The 25,000-nt window shown below is 44.8% G+C and overlaps 2 protein-coding genes and 1 non-coding gene across 5 annotated transcripts in view; 1 reads left to right on the top strand and 2 right to left on the bottom strand.

Moving 5' to 3' along the window:
* The window catches only part of LOC134070114 (LIM and SH3 domain protein 1-like), a 27,965-nt gene extending 21,391 nt beyond the window's left edge, over window positions 1–6,574 (bottom strand). Inside the window, exons 1-2 of the mRNA XM_062526345.1 lie at window positions 6,281–6,574; window positions 1,242–1,336 (exon numbers count right to left, since the gene is read on the bottom strand). Coding sequence (XP_062382329.1) covers window positions 1,242–1,336; window positions 6,281–6,349 — 164 coding nt within the window. The 5' untranslated portion in view covers window positions 6,350–6,574. The remainder of the gene's footprint in view (window positions 1–1,241; window positions 1,337–6,280) is intronic.
* Window positions 6,575–7,273: 699 nt separating this feature from the next.
* trnac-gca (transfer RNA cysteine (anticodon GCA)) lies at window positions 7,274–7,345 on the top strand. Its single transcript has one exon. It is a non-coding gene; the product is annotated as a tRNA-Cys (tRNA).
* A 3,174-nt stretch (window positions 7,346–10,519) lies between these two features.
* Window positions 10,520–25,000, bottom strand: part of plxdc1 (plexin domain containing 1) — a gene marked incomplete at its 5' end in the record, with an annotated part of 35,270 nt that continues 20,789 nt past the window's right edge. Inside the window, 10 exon segments of one of the 3 annotated variants that reach the window (XM_062526449.1) lie at window positions 10,520–12,878; window positions 15,646–15,806; window positions 16,702–16,737; window positions 17,869–17,995; window positions 19,360–19,420; window positions 19,595–19,676; window positions 19,874–19,969; window positions 21,808–21,907; window positions 22,117–22,235; window positions 23,063–23,185. In XM_062526449.1, the coding sequence (XP_062382433.1) occupies window positions 12,756–12,878; window positions 15,646–15,806; window positions 16,702–16,737; window positions 17,869–17,995; window positions 19,360–19,420; window positions 19,595–19,676; window positions 19,874–19,969; window positions 21,808–21,907; window positions 22,117–22,235; window positions 23,063–23,185 (1,028 nt within the window). 3 annotated transcript variants of the gene reach the window in all.

Genomic DNA, 25,000 nt, shown 5'->3' with positions numbered 1-25,000 from the left:
GAGCGAATGACGGACAGGCCAGAGAAGCTCCACGGCTCCTAAAAGGGCTCTTTGAGAAAACGTAGCTATCGTCCCTTGCATACTGGCCGCATCTACGCGGCATCTATAGGAAAAAAACAGCTTGTGTGTTGCATGCTCTCAGAAAGCGGTGTGTTTGTGTGTGTGCGTGTAAGGTGTGTGTGTGTGGGGGGGGGGGGGGGGGGGGGGGGTGCTTGATTTGGTTTGGAGGGGAATTTGCCCATCCCTGCAGAAGTTAAGGGTCCTCTTTAAGAAAACAACAAGTCATCTTTTTCTGCCTGCCCTTAAAAAAACAGGCCGCTTGTTTGTGTGTGCAAGAGTGTGTTCTGTGTGTGGTGAGACAGAGGCTGATGTGTTTATCGGGAATGATGAGAGCTAACACACAGTGCAATCACTGAAGAGGACAAGATGGTGTGTGTGTGTGTGTGTGTGTGTGTGTGTGTATGTGTGTTCAATGATCTCCACTTGGATTAAGGACATAAACAGATGTAGTAACAGACGTTTGATTGTTACGGTGTGTTTAAACAGCGAAGGCTTCACCACACACACACTCACACGCCGACTGTGTGTGAAGAGAGTAGCAGAAAATCAGGAGAGGCCCCAACATGTTGGGAAGGAGTCTTTGGAGGACAACAAAAGCAGGCACACACACACACACACACTCTCTCTCGCTCACACACACACACACACAGAGTGGTGGAACAAGTGACACACACACGCACACACACACACGCAAACACACACACAGTGGTGGAACAAGTGGTGCAAAAGACGCATGAAACCCCTTGCAGCAAAACACGCCTTCATCTCATCTCAAGCACAACTGTGTGTGTGTGTGTGTGTGTGAGAGAGAGAGAGAGAGAGAGAGAGAAAAAGAGAGGGGGGTCGAGGAAGAGATGATACGTTAAAGTTCTCGCTGGCTGCAGTAGGGTTTCTTGTGTGTGTGTGAGTGTGAGTGTGTGTGTGTGTGTGTGTGTGTGTGTGTGTGTGTGTGTGTGTGTGTGTGTGTGTGTGTGTGTGTGTGTGAGTGTGTGTGTGTGTGTGTGAGTGTGTGTGTGTGTGCGTGTGCGTGTGCGTGTGCGTGTGAGAGAGAGAGAGAATGAGATTATTGGACGTTAAAGTTCTCACTGGCTGCAGTAGGGTTTCTTGTGTGTGTGTGTGTGTGTGTGTGAGAGAGAGAGAAAGAGAGAGAGAATGAGATTATTGGACGTTAAAGTTCTCACTGGCTGCAGTAGGGTTTCTTGTCAAAGCCTTTGTAGTTCTTCATGTTGAGGGTCATCTTGCATACTTCACAGCTGAAACACCCCTTGTGCCAATACTGTTGGAGAGGGGGAGAGAGAGAGAGAGAGAGAGAGAGAGAGAGAGAGAGAGAGAGAGAGAGAGACAGACAGACAGAAAGGGGAGGGGGGTTAGAGTTACAAAAGAAATAATGGAGATGTCGCAATCCAATGCTTTTCTTCCAGAGAAGTTTGGATGCACTTTCTGCTCAGCAGCGGCACACTGTTGAGAAGAAACCAAGCCAGTTCCTGGAGAGGAATGTGAAGGAAAAGCCCCTCTCCAGCTCTTGAATGCTGATGAACAGGCATGCAGGGACCTTTCACCTTTGACCCTGCCAGACAGTCACCCCTCCCAAAAAAAAAAAAAAAAAGACTCCCTCAAACACAGCAGTTCTCATTCGGGCCTGTGACCTCCATGGTTCCAGTTGATCGCCTGTGGCATTTTAATGGGCCTCTTGTTCGTTGTCTCAGTCTGAAGCTGCATCTACAAGCCTCCACCCCACACACACACACACACACACACCACCACCACGCCTCATTTACACTTCGGACGCAGATTATACTCTCCTCCCAAACTGTAGACGGGAGAGGAAACACACGGAGCATATCCAAAGACCTTCCTCTCTCTGAAACTACTGCAAGGAGTGTCACGCACTACTAGCCTAGCCGTTAATCTAGCTGTAATTATGCGGTCGCAAATGGAGGCGTGCATTTCTTCTTTTTTTTTTTTTTTTGCATAACCACAGAACTTAGGCAGCGCAACACGGCTCAAAAACAAAACATTGTGCAAATATTTTGACCCTCCCACAATCAAGAAAACAACCTAAATTGCTTTTGCCTTCTTAGGGAGGGTCAAAGTCTCAACACCTAGCCGCTAAAAATGTCTCTGGAGCCTCGGCCATACCACCAAAGGCCATACCTGGCCAGTCCATGAATGAGCAAGGTCAGAACCCAAGGAGGGACTTTCCACCCCAAACAGGAGCCTTCTGTTGATATTTACCCGACCCGTGTGCTCTGTGGGGGTGGAAAACCTCAGGTTCTGCATAGGAATGTTGCACAGTGTTCCAGTTCCACAGGGCATATATGGCAATCTTCTTCAGTTACTACACTGTCAGGTTAAGACACCTTGCTTACTAGACAAGCACACGGCTGGGGGGGGGGGGGGGGGGGGGGGCACAGCATCTCTGCAAACTTAACCCATCCTAATAAATCCCATTTTTGCATTTATGTGCACAACTAATACTCTGCTCTATGTACCTGACTGAGCTTCTCAATGGACACTGGTTTACTCAAGAATGCTGAGGACTACACATCTGACTCACCACGTTAATTATGCTGATCACAATGAGTTTTGCTTGGCACATGTAAACTATAGCTATGAGCAAACAGACCAGAGGTACCCGAGAATAGACTACCAGGCCACACAAAGGGCTAAAAATAAGGACTCTCATCAGACTAAAAAGCTCAAAGGGTACAATATGCAAGTTTAGGTATTTTTGGCTACATCCATGCCAAAGATCCTCGATTACTCCGCTTTAACCCTCTCTGCTGTATAGCTATTCTAGGTGAACGATTCACCTACAAGTTCATTTACCATCATATTGACTTCGTAAAGGAAATCTTGCATAGTGTACTGTACCTTTAATGTTTCGGTACACAAATATATACAAACAATAAAACCAAGTATGGAAGCAAGTTCCATCACTTAGTACAGTGCACACAAATAGACCTATACATGTTCTACAGAGGAACAGCACCCCGATCAATGTGTTTGGAACATGTACAGAGAGAACACGCAGAGAATGGGTGTTCTAGAGACAAGACCGATGGAGAACCCTTGAACTAGATTAGAACCTAGAGGCACAAGCACTGCAGTGCACTGGAGGTGTCTAGCACCTGACAACTCGTCTCAGTTTAGCATGCAGGCAAGGCAGGCAGGGCAAGGCCTGCTGCAGCTGAAGTAGGTCTCCTCGCCAGGAGAGGAAATCCAGGACACTGCGGAGAGAGCACGAGCCTGTGGAGACAGCAGCGCTCCCTGGGAGGGGGGCACAGAACCACCTCATCCGTTCCGTGGGACTTCCGCCGGAGCAGAGGATCATGGGAAGGAGGACACGGGCCGCGGATGTGTGTCAGTGACACTCCGAGTGTAGAGAAGGGGATGGGGGGGTTGTAAAAGCCACTATGAGGTGTGACCAGGTTAAATATTGGGAGTGCAAAACAGGATGATTTCTAACATCCCAATATGTGGTTTCAGGTTCGTATTTTTCTCAGAAGTTAGTCACTTCAAGACTGGACTAGTCACACAGGATCAGACCTGGCCAATGTCAATGAAGCTGATTCTGATTCTGAATTAGGCTACCGGTCCCACTTGTCTCTATATGTGATGCTCTGTGTGATGCAATCCTTGCGTACCAGATAGGGTTACGAAAAGGCCGCTAGCTTAATAACATCCTCGTCATCTCCACACAACAATTTAATGTCTCTCCTAAATCGTCAATGCCATGATGCAGGCCATGATTAGGATCATCTATCTTCTGACACAGCAGTGGAAAATGCCTTGTCACCATATGCTAATTAATGCTTTGTCATGATCTGCTCGGTACTTGGCCTTAGAATCATTCTGTGTGGAGTTAGAGACTCTGACTGAAGGGCCATGGTGCATCATCTAGTGAATTGCTGCTCTCCTGTGCACCGCTGCATAAATCTACATCCTGAATGAACTTCATCTCCGTGTGACTGGGTCTCCTGTTCTGCTTTGGTATACTGTCTCTTTTTTTAAAAAAACAAAAATGTTCACCTACCACTGTGGGCTAGTGATGAGGAGAGGGCCAGAACACTTAGGCCTATATTGCAGAGACACCACAAGTGTCCCTTTGCATGAGCGAGCACACACGCGCACACACACACACACACGCACTCTCTCTCTCTCTCTCTCTCTCTCTCTCTCTCTCTCTCTCTCTCACACACTCACACACACACACACACACACACACACACACACACACAGGCCTAGATGCAAATTACCCTGACAACAACGAACCTCACACCTCATCTGTCAAACTTGATGGAAACGCCGAGGTTGTCATGACAGACTGGCACTGCAGAGAGATAAACAAAGTTTGGGCCCGGCCGGCTGGCATGTTCCAGTTGCTAATGCCCACACAAATGGGCCAAACAGCCCACTCTCTTGTGCGTTTTTACTGACACACACAATAGGGAGCCTACCCGGCTAAAGTCAGTGTGACCAAGCCACGGAAAACCATCCAAATGGGTATCAGATGGCTGTTTCTAGGCAATCTGTGATGATGACAGCATGGGAAAATTCCAGGAGAGAGCTCTCTTGCCCCCTCACTCATTCTCTCTCTTCTCTCTCTCTCTCTCTCTCTCTCGGAACAACAGCGCACAGAACAACATTGCTCAGCTGGTCCTGAATCACTGGGTTACCCGAGCAACTGTGGGATAGTTTTGTTTGTTTGTTTGTGTTTTTATTGTGGCCAAGTCAGCTTGAGGCCAGTAAGAGTGGGGGACAGCAGCGTATACGTTCTAGAGTACTGATGTTCTGTGTCTGAATTTGGAAGGGGGTTGTAGGCCAAAGTCCCTACACTTTGTTTTAAAGCCCTCGTCTTGCTCATCTTATTTCACAGAATTGATGTGCTCCAGTCAGCTAAAGCTGATTAACGTAGCCTATGTCAACAGCCTTGAGTCAGCGTAGACAAAACATGGTGAAGGGAAGTGGTTGATGACAACATGGTCTACGCTGCACATAGTTCATCCGATCTTGACAGAGGCCGAGAGAATTACATCTGAGTGCTCCTGCCTGCACGTCTCTCGCTCAAACTCTTTCACATATTTAGCAAAACTGTTCAAGGAGTAATAGGCCACATCCGGCCGAAATGTATCGCATACCATATCAAAAATAGACTCTTCCTCTACGTTGGAGGCAACTGCACGCTTTCAAAAAGGCGAGGGGGTTTCGAGAATTTGCCAACCATCACTTCGGTAAAACTGTGAAGTGGACCACTACCAAAGGTCTCAAGATGTAGACGTCAAAGTCTAGTCATAACATCTGTAGGCTACTGTGACTCGGCTTTATTTCCAGTCCAGGTGTGGAGCTGAGGTCATTTTGGGCCATGTAGACATCATGCTTTTGTTATGAATACCAGGTAGGCCTGAGCCACATTCACATAAAAAAAAAAAAACATGGACAAAGTGGATCGCTTTATCAGGTCGCGCTCAGATTTGGGCGGGTTGAAAGCGGACGAGGGAAGGAAAATCTTTCAAAATGTCATGAAGAGCTACAGGATTTGAGGTTTTCAGAAGCGGCTACGCCCACAGCGGCGCAACTGAAGCCGATGAGGCCAAAGTTAGCTTAACGCTAAATGATGTAATGCTTTAAATACCGATTCTTGCTGAAAAAACCCCGAGGTGACAATGTTGCAGGCATCCCTTTAAGACCCTTTCCGAGTGAAACATTGTATCGCATGCTGAGACTGCTTTGGGCAGCAGTAGGTGCTTCTTCTCAATGAATGTGACGGCATTGTCAAACTTGCCTTTGTGGCATGCACTGCTGCTACGAGCCCCTTTAACAGGAAGTGGTTTTTCAGTTTTGCAAAATGTAACTTTGCTAGCTACTAACTCGGCAAAAGGGCTACTACAAACATACGTGAAGACCTATGTGATGCAGGCAGTGTTCTTGCAATGTTGTAAAACATCTTGTATCACTCTTTGAGACAAAAGCTACAAGTCAGCGTCTGCGACTGTAACGGTTTAGCTGAGCATAGAAGACAATTTACAAGCAAACTTGTCTGTGATGAAATTGTAAAGCAAGATTGCAACAAAAGTCTTCAAATAGTGGATGCTGATTATTACCATATGTCTATCCGCATGCCATAGCTAGACCGTTAGCATGGAGCTAAATAAATTAATAATCATGTTAATGTTAGTCTAATTGGTACGCATTGGAGTATTTAGACATCAGTGCTTACCTTGTCCAGGCAATTTACTTTTTCAGTTGGATACACGGTCTTATTGCATCTGCTACACGGCGGATTCATTTTGGCAGGTAACTGTACAATTTCCCCAAAATAAAGGACACCAAAATGACCAGTCAGTATGCTATAGCTAAGGTTTCCAGCGGAATACTAAACTGAATGCGACCAGAGGTGATATGTTGATTATAGGAAGGCTAATAGAAAGTCTGCAGATTGTCAGCGTTTCAGCAATGGGCGCGTTCACGACCCAACCAGCTCATACACGCGCGGTAATGTGGCGAGTGTAGGAACGGCTTTTTTTGCGAGAGAAGGGCGGTACCTAGGCTGAAAAAAATACCCAAAACAGCCTGACAACCTTATATGGAGTGCACATCGTATGTGTACAGATTCGTAAAGCAAGAATGGGAGCCAACCTGTGTGGGTATGCTATAAAATAATTACATTAGTAGGGGCATTGTAATAGCATCAGTTTTCAATCTGACATCATTGACCAAGTAGGCTAGGTTGGCCACTGCAGAGCAAGACAGCTCCAGTAGCCTATACCCCTTAAAGTAGGAAGTAAAAATGCGTATTTTAGGTTTGTAGGCCTATGGGTTTGTCTGACAGACGTTTCCATAGTAGGCTACAAAGAGAACACTGTCCTCGAGAATCCTAAACGTAACCGATGTACTATACAAGTCACAAGCTCCAGTGTGTGCGGTATGATTTAATCAAGTCTTCTCTTCTCCCAACTCCACGTGTGATGTCTTATATTGCCCTCTAGTGTCGGAAAACTGAACAGACACTCGTTGCTGCCTACGTGTCTTTTCGGTTAAACTTGTAGCCTAATATTACTCTTCATGTAGCCTAAGTTATGTGCCCACAAAGTCAATTATCAACATTACGCAAATGCACGACGAACAATCTGTCACAGATTTCCTTTGACACACACTAAAATCACTGGCAAATACCAGTATATATCCCGATGTTTTCTTCTTAATGTGCATCGGGGGTATAGCTCAGTGGTAGAGCATTTGACTGCAGATCAAGAGGTCCCCGGTTCAAATCCGGGTGCCCCCTCATTTTCATTCACAAGTACGCATTTTGCTGGCTAAAAGCAGTGAGCGAATCTAGTTAAAGTAAATTGGTGCTCTATTTATTATTCCTCAGTTATTTTATAATAACCAGCGCTGGATTTTATTCCAAGCTATAGGCTATACAGGCGGGGGGCGTTTTACCTCACGGGGGCATTTTCCCCCACTCTACCCACTTCCAAGCTAATTTTAAGTCAAAAGGACAGGTAACCTGAGAAAGAAACACTTGATGGAGGAGGTAAAAATGAAAACAAAAGAAAACAAAACAAAAAACGTTGGAAACAACTGAATAATTAAAGGTGATTCTTGGCAGAATACAAGACAGCACTTGTAAAGGCCAACACATGACCATTCAAACATAGGCTATATGCTCCATACAATTCATTAACACAAGGGGTTACATAGGCTACGTATGCTCCATACAATTCATTAACACATGGGGTTATATGTTTACCTAGGCTATATCTTTTCGTATGAAAAATAATAATCTAGTAGGCCTATTACATAATAATAATAATCTAGTTTTAAATAGCTCTATTTCCTACTGATTATGAATCAATACATTTCAACCTTAATAATTCTCATTTTGTCTTTGAGAGTTGGCCCTTTCTGTGGCATGGTTTCATGTGGTCTTGTGAATAGTATACAAACCAAAGCAAAGCAAGTCCATTTTAAACATCAGTGTCACTTAGTATCACTACTATTACTACTACTAATAATAATTATTAATAATAATAATAATAATAATTATAGTAGCCTATCACTAACTATCCATAATGTGCTCCTCCCTTTATTACTCCTTTCCTCACTCACTCCATACCACCTGCTGCACTAACATGCCCTAGTCCTCCTAGTCCTGCAAGTGCCAGTAGTTCTGCTGCACTAACATGCCCTAGTCCTCCTAGTCCTGCAAGCGCCAGTAGTTCTGCCCTAGTCCTAGTCCTGCAAGCGCCAGTAGTTCTGCCCTAGTCCTAGTCCTGCAAGCGCCAGTAGTTCTGCCCTAGTCCTAGTCCTGCAAGCGCCAGTAGGAAGACTCAAGATTCAATACTTTAAGATTCAAGATTCAAGACTTTAATTGCCATACAACAGAAGTTGTTTAGGATTTGCTGCGGTGTGCTCCACAACAGACAAGACAACACCACACAAAAACCACACCACCACTCAATAGCCATGTAACACCCATTCATTACCTTTAGCCAATAGGCTTCTACACCTGTCTTTATAATCAATCGGGTCACGTAGGCTACCTGTCTCGCTGCTCTCAGATACCGACTTCTGACGACCCTCCTTCTCCCTCCCCAACCACCACCAGTTTGGTCCCTGTCCAGCTGTCCAGGGGGTAGGCTCCGCCCCTGCTGTCTCACTTCGGCAGGATCTGCAGGGTCCAATGGCTTTGAGACCTGGACCAAGGACGGGGCCTACGCCAAAGACTTTCCGTATGGCCAACTGTCATGTCTGTTAATCCTACACGAATTAACTCACTATGTCTTATTCTTAAACGGTGCTACCGAGTCTTCCTGGCTGAACCACTACTTATCACACACTAGCATGCCCCTAGTCCTACTAGTACTTATCACTGCACTGACATGACTTACCATACACTAACATGCCCCTATAGTCCTACTAGTACTTATCACTGCTCTAACATGCCCTTGTCCTAGTCCTAGTCCTACAGTAGTCCTAGTCCTACTGTGCCTTGATTGTTCTCATTTTTCCAAATTGCCGTCAGCTATATGACTAAATGTGAATGTAAATATTCTACCATTGCCCTGCTGGTTTCAATCGGAACACTGATCTATGCGAAAACTCGCCAGATTTCTCCAGATCACTGCACCTGTTTCCAAAAAACCTTGTCCCTTGTTTGTATGTATTTGTCTGTTGTTAAATGTAGTTCTTTTGTTATTTATCCTATTGCTTGTTGTGTCTGGACCTGTCATTATTACCTCCACCAAGGAGGTTGTTTTTTCATCGGGGTTTGTCTGTCTGGCTGTCTGATTGTTTGTTTGTTTGTTTGTTTGTTTGTTTGCAAGATAACTCAAAAAGTAATGGATGGATTTCGATAAAATTTTCAGGGAAGGTCTTAAATTGATGACCCCCATTGTTGGCTACGGAATATCGTGGATAGTGCTATAGTTGTAATCTGTTGTCCTGTCCTGTCACTGTGGTATGGGCCTGCCTTTCTGATGATGTTCTTAGTGTTCTTTTTTTTACTTTTGTGAACCCAGGGCTCCATTGAAAGAGAGATGTAAGATCTCACTGCGACTCACCTGGTAAAATAAATGATAAATGACAATTATTGACTAAAATAAAAACAGGTACACCGTTTTTAGTAAGTATGTTTTTGAGAGCACAACCTTATGGTGTCTTCTGAAAAGGGTAAATTTCCTCTTAAAATATCCAAGCATAGACAAAAAAAACACATGTTGCTGTAACCTCTGCTGTTTTCTTTTCAAATCTTGTTGTGTACTTTTCTTCTCTTCCTTCAGGACATCGCTGGCCTGATTTAAAATGTGTCAGATAAAACTAACCGAAAAACAATCTAATCTCGCCCTCATACACGTTTAGACAAAATGTGAAGTCTCCAGAAATGTGTTGTAATATGTATCTGGCCCTGTAAGACTAGCCATTTACAGAACCATTTACACCAGGGGTGTCAAACTTGAATTTCCCCTTGGGCTTGAATTTCCCCTTGGGGATCAATAAAGTATCTATCTATCTATCTATCTAGGCAGCGGGCCGGATTTGTTAGAATGGCCGTGATCGTCATGGTCATTATCGCTTTTCTGCATGGGTATCCTTTACTATATCCACTCATGAGTACAACTCATGTACAGCTGCCATATACTGTGTGAATATCTTTCTTTACAAACTTTGCCTGCCTACCCCAAACCTCTGGATTATTCCTGTTCCCCGATCATTACCAGTCGTCGTTTCTTTAGTGTACATGTAAACACCCTCATTGTCATTGACAGCCCATCAGTGTTCCAAAGTGTTGTTAAGTCCCATCTACACCTTATATGCACTTGTCAAAGTAAAGATTTGAATATATGCATATGTCAATAATATATGGATTTGAATTGATTGGTCACACAAGAGAACAGAGACAGAGACACACGCACCGTTGGGAGGCAGCCTGTTTCAAAACCTCAAGACCTCGTGGTACAGTTCAACTGTTTTTCTTTTTATTGATTCACTCATAGCGTGCTGCATGGTAGAAATACAATATTGCAATGACACGTTTCTATGGCAGTCGGTGGACAGGCTGGACAGAGACGTTTAGAGACCTGAAGAAAGTCTTTCTGGAAAGGTCACAAGGGGACATATACTCTCTTCTCTCACCATCCTGATGGAAATGGTACTACGGGAAATAGAACGGTGTGAAGGGAACTCTCGGTGGCCGCAGGTCAACTTTGAAAAGGGGGCTTGAAGAGTATTTTTGGTCATCAACCTCTCAGAGCACCTGAAGCAGCTTCCTGTGTCTGAGGTGTCTTTTTTCTAAGGTGTCTCAGGTTATAGCTGTCAATGGAAGAGATTTGTCTAGGGCCGCATGTGTGTTAGACTCGGGCCACATCAGGGCCGCATGTGTGTTAGACTATAAGGCCACATCAGGGCCACATGTGTTTAAACTAGGGCCACACCAGGGCCACATGTGTGTTAGACTCGGGCCACATCGCGGCCACATGTGAGCTACACCAGGGCCACATCAGGGCCACATGTGTTTAGACTAGGACCACACCAGGGCCGCATGTGTGTTAGACTCGGCCCACATCAGGGCCGCATGTGTGTTAGACTATAAGGCCACATCAGGGCCACATGTGTTTAAACTAGGGTCACATCAGGGCCACATGTGAGATAGAATAGGGCCACATGTGAGCTAGACAAGGGCCACATCAGGGCCACATGTGAGCTACACCAGGGCCACATCAGGGCCACATGTGAGCTACACCAGGGCCACATCAGGGCCACATGTGTTTAGACTAGGGTCACATCAGGGCCACATGTGAGATAGAATAGGGCCACATGTGAGCTAGACAAGGGCCACATCAGGGCCACATCCGAGCCACATCTGGGCCACATGCGTTTAGAATAGGGCCACATCAGGGCCACATCAGGGTCACATCAGGGCCACATGTGAGCTACACCAGAGCCATATCTGGGCCACATGTGTTTAGAATAGGGCCACATCAGGGCCACATGTGAGCTACACCAGAGCCATATCTGGGCCACATGTGTTTAGACTAGGGCCAAATTTGTTTAGACTAAGGCCAGATCAGGGCCACATGTATTTAGACTTGGGCCACATCAGGCCTACATGTGAACTACACTACTGCAACACATCAGGGCCACATGTGAGCCAGATTAGAGCCTGTTCAGGGCCACACAATTCAGCCATCATGTGTGTCAGTCAGTATGTTTAACCTAACACATTCAAGGTTTGGCTTGGCCTTTTCGTAAGCTTTTTTTTTTTTTTTTGACTTTAACTATATTAATTACTGCATGATCAGGAAACACTTCTTATTGATATCGATATCGTGGCTTCACAACCACATTCTTGAAAGAAAATGAGAAGAATGAAAATTAAAGTGCAGTCCAGTCCTTGTAACTAACAGAGTAATATGCATGAAAACATAAGTCGTTGCTCAACACGACGTCCGCCTCTCCTTTCCTTTCTTTTTCTATCTTTTTTTTTTAGAAAACATGAAATATCCTCTTTGAAAAACAAACAGAACAGGAACACTACAAAGATATAAGGTATTGTACAATAGTTGCAGTTAAAATGGCTACGGCCCGTGCCAGCCCTCATGAACAGGAAGTGAGGAACAGGTTTTATAGACGAGGAGGCGTGTGTGTGTGTGTTGGGGGGGTGATGATGATAGTGAATCAGCTCATGTCAGCTCCATCTTTTTTCACAGTTCCATATGTGCTCCCCCTTTTCCACGGCCATTTTGTTTTTTCTTCTCCTCCCCCCCAAAAAAAACAGTTAAAGCGAGAGGGACCGCAAGGTGAAGCAGGAGATGTAGAATCTGGTGGGAATTCTACTGGTAATTTGACTGACACGAAAAGTCCTTTGAGTGTGTGTGTGTGTGTGTGTGTGTGTGTGTGTGTGTGTGTGTGTGTGTGTGTGTGTTTGTGTGTGTATGTATGTGTGTATGTGGTGTTTTGTTTCCATATAAGATCCCCTCAATGGCTTTGCCATTGTCTTGTTCCGTGTTCCACTCAGAAAAAAAAAAAAAACGTTACAAAAACAAACAACAACCAAACGAAACCCCGAAAAAGGAAACAAAAGCCAAACCAAAAAAACACTCTCTCCCCCTACACAAACGCACACACACACACACCACTTCCACAGGTGGCTTAGTCCAACTCCTGGGTGTCAGGAGACCCATTCCGACCCCTCAGCAATGCTCGGCCTCGATGAAGCCCTCCTTCTCATGGCCGAGCTCTACCTCCGCGTAGCTGGAATGACAGCCCTGGTTCCGGAACTTCATGGAAGGCCAGTAGTTATTGGTGCGGCGCTGCTGACAGAAAACACGCAGGAAGGGTCAGAGGTCAACGAAAGGCACATGATTGGGATTGGGCAGAAAACAGACTGTAGTCGGATGTAGTCACACATTTATATCATGCCCTGAAGAAGAATGTCAGATAAAGCAACACTTAAAGAGTTTTTTGTGCCTTAAAATAATTTTTCCAAAATCATTTCAGTGGTTCATCAACTTGTAACAGGGTGAATGGCCTTCTACATTCGCTTCACGGCCCTCTATTGGCTATAAGGGCAATGTGATGTAAATTCACCAGATCGGGTAGAGGGTCTATAGTTCGATGGAATGAGACATAACAAACTACATATTCGACATGTCACAATACATCATACTTTCGTAAAATCATGCACCATACTCTACCTTATCTGTGGACATTGTCATTTGCTGGATAAACAAATAGAGTGTGTGCAACAGAGGAAAAGTGCTTTAGTGTTGCTTTAAGTAAAGAAGACAAGAAGAAGACAACACTGTATTTTTTTTTTTTTTTTGAGGGGGGGGGGGGGGTACATGCTATTCTCTTTTCTTTGCATGCACTAACCTAGTGTGTCTGATAACATTAGCCAAGCTTAGCATAATTCACTGGAAGTGGGTTACACCAGTTAGCCTTGCTTAGCATAATTCACTGGAAGTGGGTTAGACCAGTTAGCCTAGCTTAGGATAATTCACTGGAAGTGGATTAGACCAGTTAGACCAGTGAAGTCTCTATCAATGAATGCCCTGATATTGCACTCTGTAAAGCTGTTGATCATGACCTTTGGACCCTTCCTTGGTTATTAACTAACTGGGTCCTGTGTAAGCACTGAATGGGGACATATTAACGCCAATGGACATACTGTAGATATGGATGATATGAGGCAACTGCAGGGGAATCCCATAACAGTTTGCATGTGCTATGTTGTTTAAAGTTCTCAAGAAACTGATGGTTGATGTTCTCAGGAAACTTGAGGTTGGCTTGAGACAGCAGGTGTGTGAGCACTGAGCAGCCTACAGTACACATGAGCAGTTACTCATCTTGCGCTAGATCCTCTTCCTGAATCTCAATATTCTGATCACAACAAGCCTGGGTAAATTACTAAATAAGTCAACACCAGTGAGATCCATTATTTTGCACTTACATGATGCCATCACATCACCAAATGTATTGGTTTTACCAAAAATATTTAAATGACAAAAACACACAAGTGTTTGATACAACATACAAAGCCGTTTTCTTCAATCCAATCCAATACAAATTACAAAATACAATTAGTACTAAGTACTGTATATATTTTAAATACATGTATCGTAAATACTGCCCATCCATGTGAGTAGATGACTGGCGTTATGAACTAACCCCATCCGTTTCTATGGAGGACTCTGAGTGCTGTGTGTCCTCATTAAAGTCCCTGCTTCTAGACCTGACCCTCCACAAGGTGTCTCCAGAGCGTGCGCTCAGCACATTGGTGCCAAAGTCCCATCTGGTCCATACAGTATGTCCACTAGGTTACCTTAATTAAATGAATATCTAAACTTCACATCTGAATTGCTCCGGTGAACCCTGATTCTTTGCTACAGTTTGTCTTGTCCCGTTGATGCACCAGATAGTGATTCTCAGGAGCGCGGAGGATATTTGTTTTTTCCCCCATCTGGTCCAGTCGAACAATCTTTATTTTTAAAGGTCAGTAATTTCATGGATCCAGGATCCTATGCATCCTGATGAAGTTCACTTGGCCTTTGGAATTAAAATAGCCTCACATCATCACATACCCTTCACCATACCTAGATTGGCATGGTTATATTTCAGTGAACCCAATAGTTGGTTTGGTTTTGCATTGAGAGATGATCTTATGGAGAGTACCCCATGCCAGTTAGTCAACTTTAGCATGGGTGCATTCATTTATGCAGAGATCAGTAGGTGCCTCTCATGCAGCGTTTATACGTCTTCCCTCGCTCCTCGATGCCTCGATCCTCACTGATCTACATAAAGAATGATGGGGGAGAAACAATGGGATAGTCTATCAAGTGTTAGTTATAGATTAGTGGGAACGCCCCTCGAGGATCGAGGAGGCATGTTGAGAGCATAGACCTAAAAGAAATGGACAAACAGACTCCGTTGTTCTCGATGGAAGGGGGCTGAAACAAAATTCCGTTTACTTTCCGTCGTACTGCGCAGACTCGTACTCAGTTCGTGACGTTAGCCTGCTGTAACTCGTCTGATAGATCGAAAACATCTGAAATTGTTAACGTTTGTTTTTTAATATTATTATTATGTGTACTTGCCTCTAGGTAATGCTTTACCGTATCAAACAGTAGGCTACCGTAGGCTACACGCATTTTCACTGATCTTGCGAATGACTCTCCGTCATGGTTTTCGTGCAGGCTCACTCAGCTTCTTATCCAAACATTACGGGCGAACGTTAGCTTCCCTACAACCGACATGCTAAAATACTTCTTTACGGGAAACCGACGTAATATACGGGGAAGAAGTGAATTCATTTTGCCTTCGATACCCTATATAGAATACACAGAAGCTATAAGGGAGACAAAGGGCACATGTTACATGAAGTTATGGGATCGCAAAAAAATCTGAAATCTATGGTCGTCCAAGGGAGTTAGCAGAGCGTTGATCACCAGCTCATTTCGTGTTTCTACTTCCGGGAATATGCCTGCCCCCCTGGTTGAGAGGCACCCTGTATCTCATATCCAAGATGGCTGCTGTGGAAAAACAGTCCATTGATTCCTCGCAGGAAACGTTCTCTTCTCTTACCTGCATGAGGTAGAATGGCGGGGCGACAGTGGGGTGCGTGTTGATGTAGTAGACGGCCAGCAAGGTGAGGAAGACCAGCAGGACGAGTGCCGCCACCACGCCAGCGATGATGGCCGTGTGCTCTGGCGCCTCCTCCTGGCCGGAGGACCCCGTTTGCAGGTCTGACATCAGACAGGGCAGAAGAGAAGAGGGAGGGCAAAAAGAGCCAACGGGGGCAAACGTGAGAGGAGAGCTGCACTCAGAGACACTCAGAGACAGAGTTTCACATCACAAACAGAGACAGAGGCAGCAGGGGAATGAGTGGACATGACGGCATGGGTGTGGTGGTGTGCAGTATGATTCAAACACTTGAGCACGACAATGAGACGCCAGGGTGAGGGAAGTGGTAGGAACACATTACACACTACACTACACACACACACACACACACAACTCTCTCTCTCTCTCTCTCTCTCTCTCTCTCTCTCACACACACACACACACACACACACACACACACACAAACACAGACCAATCATCTTTATTATGTGAAACTACACACACACACACACACACACACACACACACACACTAACAGCCACAGTGACATAGACAGACATGCAGTTCAGTGCATGTCATGTAAATAAGATGGTTTTGGGCATTCCTACAACAGTCACAAGAGAACCAGGTGCTAAAACAAACAGTTCCAAATCCACACAGGGAACACTGTCCACAGTGAACGCCTTTCCCATGACTGAGCACTTTTTAGTTGAGTAATGTTTTTGGCCAAGTCCAATCGCCAAATTACATTATGCCTTTTTTTTTTTTTTTTTATTACAATGACTGATTCTAACTGTCAGAGTAGATCACGGCAGTCATTTGTAGTTGTGTTGCAAACATTTGTAGTTAATTTCACATAATAAAGTTGATCAGAGTTCAATTCAGTTCAATTTGCTGTTATTTAAAGTGCAGTTTCACCATTAGCACACGCTACCAACACCTGTGACTGTTGCCCCACAAGCCTTAGCGACCAAGCCAGTTACGCCAGAGACCACACTATCCCACTGGCCAACTCACCGTTGCCATGGTAGTGAAAGAGGCGCTTGGTGTCATCTGCAGAGGGACGAGAGCGTTGAGGCGGAGAGAGAGACAGGTGAGACCAGCGAGACAGACAGACAGACAGACAGAACAGGACAGGCAGGAGTATGAAGGGGACAGGATAGCGGTAAGTTAGCCGAAAGCCCCCATGCAAAGACGGGTGAAAACTAAGATGAGAGAGGAGCAAAAAGGTCTATTCAAAGGTGTGCAGCTTATTTTACACACATGTGGAGAGGCTAACTTGTACTGCCAGTAAACTCTATCTTTTGCACATGGTACAGTGAGGGTAACACTGTGTGTGTGTGTGTGTGTGTGTGTGTGTGTGTGTGTGGGTGCGCGCGCGTGTGTTTCAGCACAAATTACAACCCTGCTCTGATCTGAATGTGTGTGTCTGTGCTGTCAGCCAATGGCAGTTTTGTGACTGTGCTACATCATTTCAAACAAACTGTAAATAAATGCCCCATCAAATGCTGACTGTTTTATATATTGGCGGTCTAGACTGTATTTCCTGAAAGTGTTGCTGAGAGAAACCAAACCACCATGGTCACATTAAGAGAGAGTGGACGATGAAATGAAATGTGCCTGGCATTTAAGGATGGTGGTAATGATGATAGTTTGTTCACCAGCACTTTCAGGAAATGCGTCCCAGGGAAACCGTTACCATGACCACAGTACATTATGGTACAGGAGGTATTCTAAAGTTACATTCAAGCATAACATGACTTTATTACAGAAATCAGTTCCATAAACAAACCGCAACCACTAATACAAACACACACACACACACACACACACACACACACACACACACACACACACACACACACACACACACACACACACTCACACACACAGAGAGACAGAAAGACAGATATACCGACTGACACACACAAACCACACACACACACACACACACACACACACAAAGACACTACACAAACCACACAGACACCACACACACACACTTACACACAGGCACACACACACACACACACACACACACACTCACACGCACAAAGTGACAGAAAGACGGATAGACCGACAGACACACACAAACCACACACACACACACACACACACACAGAGACACACTATACAAACCACACACACACACACACACACACACACACACACACACACACTCACCCTCAGTCACCGGTCTCTCAGGGTGGGACACGGGCGTGGGGTCGGCCTCTGGGGCTGTGGGGGTGAAGGGGGCCGCGGTCGTGTCTGACCCCCCCTGCGTGTAGTCCTCGCAGGTCTCGTCCTTGGCCTACAGGGGGCAGACCACAGACAACTAAACTGGTAGCACTGCTAGAGTAACACTGTGTGTATACCAAGTTTGTGCAACGTTCTGTTTTTTTTTTTTTACATAAATCTCTGTTTCTCCAGGTCATCACTCATGAACATGCCCCCAGAGGCAGTCGTGGCCTAATGGTTAGGGCTTCAAGCTTGTAACCGGAGGGTTGACGGTTCGATCTCCGACCAGTCCACGGCTGAAGTGCCCTTGAGCAAGGCACCAAACCCCTTACTGCTCCCCGAGCGCCGCTGTTGGGCAGGCAGCTCACTGCTCTGGGTTAGTGTGTGTATCACCTCACTATGTATTAACTGCGTGCTGTGTGTGTTCACTAATTCACAAATTGGGATAAATGCAGAGACCGATCAAAAAAGTATATATACTTATACTATACAGAGTGTAGCACTGCAGCTACCTGGAAACTCTAGCTTTTGGCTGCAGCGACCTATGTGTAAAATCACCAGAATTCTCCTTTAATGTGGCTATAGCAACAGATGTACCCTGTGTGTATCCTCCATTATGCAATATAACTATGTATCAAATATACAAGGACAAATACTATACCCGGTCCTCAGTGAAGTCTAATATGTTATAACAGCTTGTATAAAAATGACTACAACCAGAGTTCAGTGTTCATACAACCTTATAACAAGAAACATTGAGAGAGCTGTCTCAACAGGTAAAGATAAAGGTATTGTATAACTAGATATCTGTTATAAAACAACATCATCTATATGACTTGGTGTGATAGGAATGCTAGGGTACTCAAGCACTGTGAACATGAACAGAAGACTAAATATTAATCATGAGTTTGAACGTGGTTTGGCATATTGCATATTTAGAACATGAGTTCCAAGGGAAGAATTCCAGTTCTGAGAAGTGTTGTGATTGTTCCTGGTTCAAAGAGACAGAACCATTTTTTCTTCTTCAAAGGAAAACGGTTGTGAGTTCTTGTGTCTGGCAGACTAGATTTGTTATGTTTCAGAGGTGTCACTCTGTAGCTGACAATTGTTAAATGACTGCTTTGCGAAAACAGTCATTTATTGTGTGTGTGTGTGTGTGTGTGTGTCTGTGTGTGTGTGTGTGTGTGTGTGTGTGATAGAGAGAAAGAGAGAGAGAGAGAGATAAAAGAGAATGAGAGAGAGATAAAAAAGAAAGAGAGAGATTGATAGGTAGAAAAAGAGAGGGGGAAGATAAAAGAGAGAGAGAGAGAGAGAAAAAGAGAAAGCGAGAAAGAGAGATACAACAGAAAGAGAGAAACAGATAGAGAGAGAAAGAGAGAGAGATTTTGAGTGAACAAGTGAGTGTGTTTTTCGGTGTGAATTTTCCAGTCGACTTACCTCCTCTGGGCATGCATAATCTAACCACTCCTGCCTGTGGCGATCTATTCCATCTGAACACCTGCAATAGGATTTACAACACACACACGCACGCACGCACGCATGCACGCACACACAAACACACAAACATACACACACACACACACACACACACACACACACACACACACAGTGATGAGGTGCACGGGCATGTCACAAAATTAGGCAATTAGGCAAAGCAGGCTGGTCCTCACACCTTTGTAGAGTATTACACCACCCGCAGTCTGTGGTCAGTTTGGACGTCAGGCAGAGTTCACACGAGGTGTGCTGTAGACAGGCTGAAAGGCAAAACAAGGCCGTTTTACTGGAATACTTATACACATGAACATAAAGATGAACATCAACACAATCCCAATCCACACAAAGGTTTATTTATAAATGTTCATGCCAATAAACTGAATTGAATTGAATTGAATTGAATTGAATTGAGTTTAATTGAATTGAATTGAATTGAATTGAATTGAATCCAACTCACTGGGAAGCGGTGTGAACACAAATGCCGAGTGATTGATGATCTTCGTGGTGTCGATCTCCGCTCGGTGATACTCGTATATGGTTCTGCGCTTTGTGTCTGTGTGGGAAACAAGCAAAAACAAGTTCTGAATCCTGGGATAGTACTAGTAGTTAGTATGGATACAATATCGGGGGTGAGGGGGTTATACTAGCCTGATTACCATCGACTTTCAAAGGCTCTGCGAGACTTTAGTCTGACCAACAGCCTGTTCTAACACGGTTTCTTGCCAGCGCTGGTTGACCCGCCTCCTTTAAGTGCCTCGGTTTGCTACTGGTAGATGTCAGAAAGCTGTTTGCCGAGTTTAAACCAATAACAACACTCTTTCCGCTGCCTTGAACACGCCTCTACCCAGAGCCGTTGGAGCTGCTCAAAGTTGATTGGTTCTCGACCAAAGGGGGCAGTTCCGCAGATTTCGGGAACTCAGAAATCCTTCTCAATGAGCAGTTGACCAGACCAGCAGCAAAAGCCTGAAGGCGTTGCGTCACTGGGAGGGCGTGCCAGGCTAGGGTTATACCCCCCTCAATAGTATACTGGGGGATTTCCCCCAATATGAAACTGTTATAGAGCATGGTGAAGTGGGGCTCTATGTTCAACTTCAAGTTACAAGCCCTTCATGAAGACAGCTGACACATCGTAAAAAAAATACCGACTCTGATGTGCCATGTGTTTGGGGTGAATTTATAAGTGGCCAACCACAACAAAGTATGCATGTGGATTCTATCATCAGCCAACACAAACGCAAAGCCAGATTATTCTCAGTCTCTCCCTTAAGTCTGTGATCTCTCTCTCTCTCTCTAGAGGTATTTAATATCTGCCTTCGATTTCTGCCCGCGATTTGGATTTCGCCCTGCAGCTGGAAACCTGCACATCTATCTCTCCTGCTTCCTGTTCACGTTTACTGGGTCTAATCACAAACTGTGTGTGTGTAGTGTAGGGGAATATTGTGGACTATGGTGGACTGCGGTGGACTCTGGTGGACTGCGGTGGACTCTGGTGGACTGTGGAGGATTGTGGTGCACTATTGAGGACAAAGGGGGCAGGCGAATTCCCTGAAGTTGAAACACCCATGGAGCTGGATATCAGCTCTTTGCTAACCCCATAGGACCACAGCATAGGATGCCCATTCATTTTGGATTTTTTTGAAATCCCATAACTTCATGTAACATGTGTCCTGTGTCGTCCTTGTAGCTTCTGTATTTTCTACATAAACAATAGAAGGCAAAACTAATTCACAACTTCCTCGTACTGTACATAACGTTGGTTTCCCATAAGAAGTATAGTTAGCAAGTCCAGTTGAAGGGAAGCTAACGTTCGACGTCGCACAGTAGGGAGATATACCGTAATGTTTGGATAAAAAGCTCAGTCCAGCCTGCACGAAAACCATGACGGAAAGTCATTAGCAAGATCAGTGAAAAAGCTATGTAGCCTACGGTAGTCTACTGTACGTCTTTCAGAGGAGTTACAGGATGGCTAACGTCTCAAAGTCTGTGCAGTACCATGGGAAGTAAACAGAAATTTGTTTCAGTCCCCTCCTATTGAGAACAACAGAGTCTGTTTGTCCATTTATTTTACTGTCTGTGTTGTGGGCTATGGTGGACTATGGTGCACTATTGTGGACTATGGTGGACTGTGGGAAACTAAATGAATAAATATGAGATTCAAACCTTTCTAGTTTTGTCTAAGCTGTCTTTGTATTTGCAGTGGACTATGGTGGATTGTAGTGGACATTAAACTGAAATCTTTCTAGTTGTCTACAGAAAGCTGTCTATGTGTCTGGTGGACTATTGTGAACTGTGGGGGACTAAATGAATAAATGTGAAACAGAAATCCTTCTAGTTTTGTCTACAGCAAGCTGTCTGTGTGTCTGTGGTGGTGGAGTACAGTGGTCAACTGACCTGGAGACTGTGAAGAGGTTGGGAGAGCCATGAAGGCATCAGACAGGCCCACCTTCACCGGGTGCTCCGTAGAGTTGATCTGCTCCACACCCAGAGGGACCTGAGGAGGAGGTGGTGAGGGAAGGAGAAGGTGGGGGGAGGAGAGGAGGAGGAGGAGGTGGGGGGAGGAGAGGAGGAGGAGATGGGTTTCAATTAAGGGCAACATTGTAAACATTGTGCATGAACTACAGTTACCACGTGGCATGGATATTACATTAATGCTTAAGACACATTTGCATGTTTGTGTGTTTGTGGCTCTGCAGGTCTTACGTCTCTGTAGCCGAAGACGATGGTGCCGTTGTTGAAGAGGGCGGTCTGGAAGGTGAACGGCCCGGCGGCCTCTCGGCCCTGAATCCGGACTTTATCCCACTGGACCACAAACACGTCACCTAGAGGTCAACAACACAAGGTCAAAGGTCATTCCAGGCCAGGTGTATGAGCACAGTACAGTTGGCTACTTGCACGAAAGGCTCTAATATGCTGGTTTGTTTTCCGGTAGAGCCAGGTGTGTTTGAACCTGCCACTATAGTTAGTGCAATTAGTGCCTACACACACCTGGTTGGGTGTTAGCATCTAGTACAATAGCAGAGATCAGCTGATATCAGGGAGATTCGGGGGGGGGGGGGGATGCAGTGGCATTGGGGTCTGAGACTTAGGCATTGTAAACTAAGTTTTTTAAATGGAATCCTCTGGAAGAGGTGTCTATTTTGTGAAACCTGTCTATTTTGTGAAACCTTCAATCAGACTGCCACTGTTCCCATCTTTCCAACAGCATAGTAAATTATGACGGTACCCACTAAGGTCTAAAAACGAACTAATGATCATTTGACAGGCAAGTCATAGTTCATCTCTGTCATCATAAAGCTAGTTAGCCGTTATATTTTTGTCAATGGGAAAACTGCTAAGACTGCTATATCCTCCAGTAAGAAAATCAATAGCCAATCTCACTATTCAGTGTTCACTTACTCACATTACTAACTATGATAAGTAATAAACTACTCTGAATGGCTTCTTCCTGTGCCAGCTCCCTCTCACTCCCATGCACATTCAGAGTTGCTTGTCGTAGCATCACTGTTCAGATACAGGGAACCTAAAGCTAGTGCTAATGATAACTAAGCTAAGTAATATAAGACCATTAAAGAATGCTCTCTCTCTCTCTCTCTCTCTCTATTTCATACTCTTTCTTCACCCATCCTTCTGTCATCGGAATACCCACCATTGTCCATATAGCGAACGGTGGAGTTTTTGGAGAAACTGGGGTCAAAGTTCGCCATGAGTGGGGCAATGTACTGGGTGGCCGTCAACATGCGGTGTGTGATCTCTCCAGTGAAAATGAACCCTGTAAGAAAGGTCAGAGGTCAAATTAATTGTTCCAGTTGGCTCAACATTCACATTCATCCGTCTCTTGCCCTTGCCCTATGGTGTAGTTCATTAACTTGAATGAAGTGTATTACATGTGTCATTTTAAATGTTGCTGTAAAAATGCAGTTACAATTAACAGTGGAGTAATTTATTAACAATTTCTTCGTTTGATTGTAGTGACAGTTTCTGTATTTCATGAGGTTGCAGCATCTTCCAAACAAATGTGTTGTTATGGAAAGCACGACTCCAATCAGAGACATGTGTTAACTGTTTTGAATTTGTGACATCTGAATGGCCAACACAGTGTGTGTAGAAAGCAGGGTGGGAATTATACCAAGGCCATGAGGCCATGGCCGCCGTTGCCCTACACTTTGGCCTTGATGCCCCCTGAAAAAAAACCCATCTTAAGGCCACAGTGGCCTTTATGCCCCTGACTTAGGTGTCAAATACGGAATCGTCCCGTGCAGAATGTGCAGAAACCTGTCTGAAAACGGCTTATGATGCTTCCATGAGGGAAACATCCCAAAACAATGGCACTCATATTTGCTGTTGTTTTCAGAAGTATCTCATGCAAACATGCAAAAGAATGAACTATTGTAATTATATAGCCTATCTTACATTAGTAAAGCACACCCCTGATGTGCATAGTTTTCAAACTTTTTGTAAATAATTTTGGCACAAACATTGACTGCTTTGAAGTGAAAGTGCATGTCTAACAATATAGCATAATACTAATTGTGATATGATGATTTGATGGGGGGTGGGGTGAGGTATGTGTAGATGGGCCCTATGACCCCAAAGTCTGCCATGATTGGGCCTCAACTTAAAGAAGTTTGAGGCTGTGTTAGTGTTTCTCAAAGCCTACAGCGGCTAGCGGGTCTATGTATTTGTGTCGAGATAACCCTGAAATGTAAAACCATCGAATTTTACTCAGTGGCCTTTGTGCCCTATCATGTGGCCTTGGTGCCCCTAAAAAAAAAAAGAGGGTGAAGGCCAAATGGCCTTGCCCCTAAAATGACGAAATTCCCACCCTGGTAGAAAGGCAACGAAATTGCCATAAAACACAAAATCAAAATAACAAAGTAACGAGCGACATCACAGAACCTCTTCCCAAGCTCCGTCTCAGACGCCAGAATTTTTTTTTTTCCCCTTCCACAAAACTATGCATGCGTCCAATTCATCTTATCCATAATGGATAGGATTGGAATTGTTTTTGCATTCAATCCACTCCATGTTTCTGTCATTGGATCCATTTTAAACGTATTTGCTGCTCACACGCTGGGAATTTCTAATTCGGCATTCCGCTTTATCAGACGGGGCGGCTGGGGCCGGATCAGAGCCGGCGCTCCGACGTTCCTATTTTCAGATTCCGTCTTGTGCCGGCACCCGGGGTGAAATCGAAGAAGAAGGAGAAGAAGCCACTGATCCAGGGCTCTGGCTCCCTAGTCTTTGTCCTCATTAAAGGACAAGTGTGTGTGTGTGTGTGTGTGTGTGTGTGTGTGTGTGTGTGTGTGTGTGTGTGTGTGTGTGTGTGTGTGTGTGTGTGTGTGTGTGTGTGTGTGTGTGTGTGTGTGTGTGTGTGTGTGTGTGTGTGTGTGTGTGTGTGTGTGTGTGTGTGTGTGTGTGTGTGTGCGTGTGTGTGTGTGTAAAGGACAACTGTGACAAGCCTGCGGTGTGGAGATGGATATGGGAGACTTTGGATGCATAGCAGAGGAGGTAGAGAGAGAGACAGAGACAAAGAGAGAGAGAGTGCGTGTGTGTGTGTGTGGAATGTTTCTGAATGAGTCAATGG

The sequence above is a fragment of the Sardina pilchardus genome, chromosome 22, assembly GCF_963854185.1.
Source record: "Sardina pilchardus chromosome 22, fSarPil1.1, whole genome shotgun sequence".
Taxonomy (NCBI): domain Eukaryota; kingdom Metazoa; phylum Chordata; class Actinopteri; order Clupeiformes; family Clupeidae; genus Sardina; species Sardina pilchardus.
The sequence above is the reverse complement of the archived record's forward strand: the minus strand, read 5'-3'. Positions and strand labels throughout refer to the sequence as shown.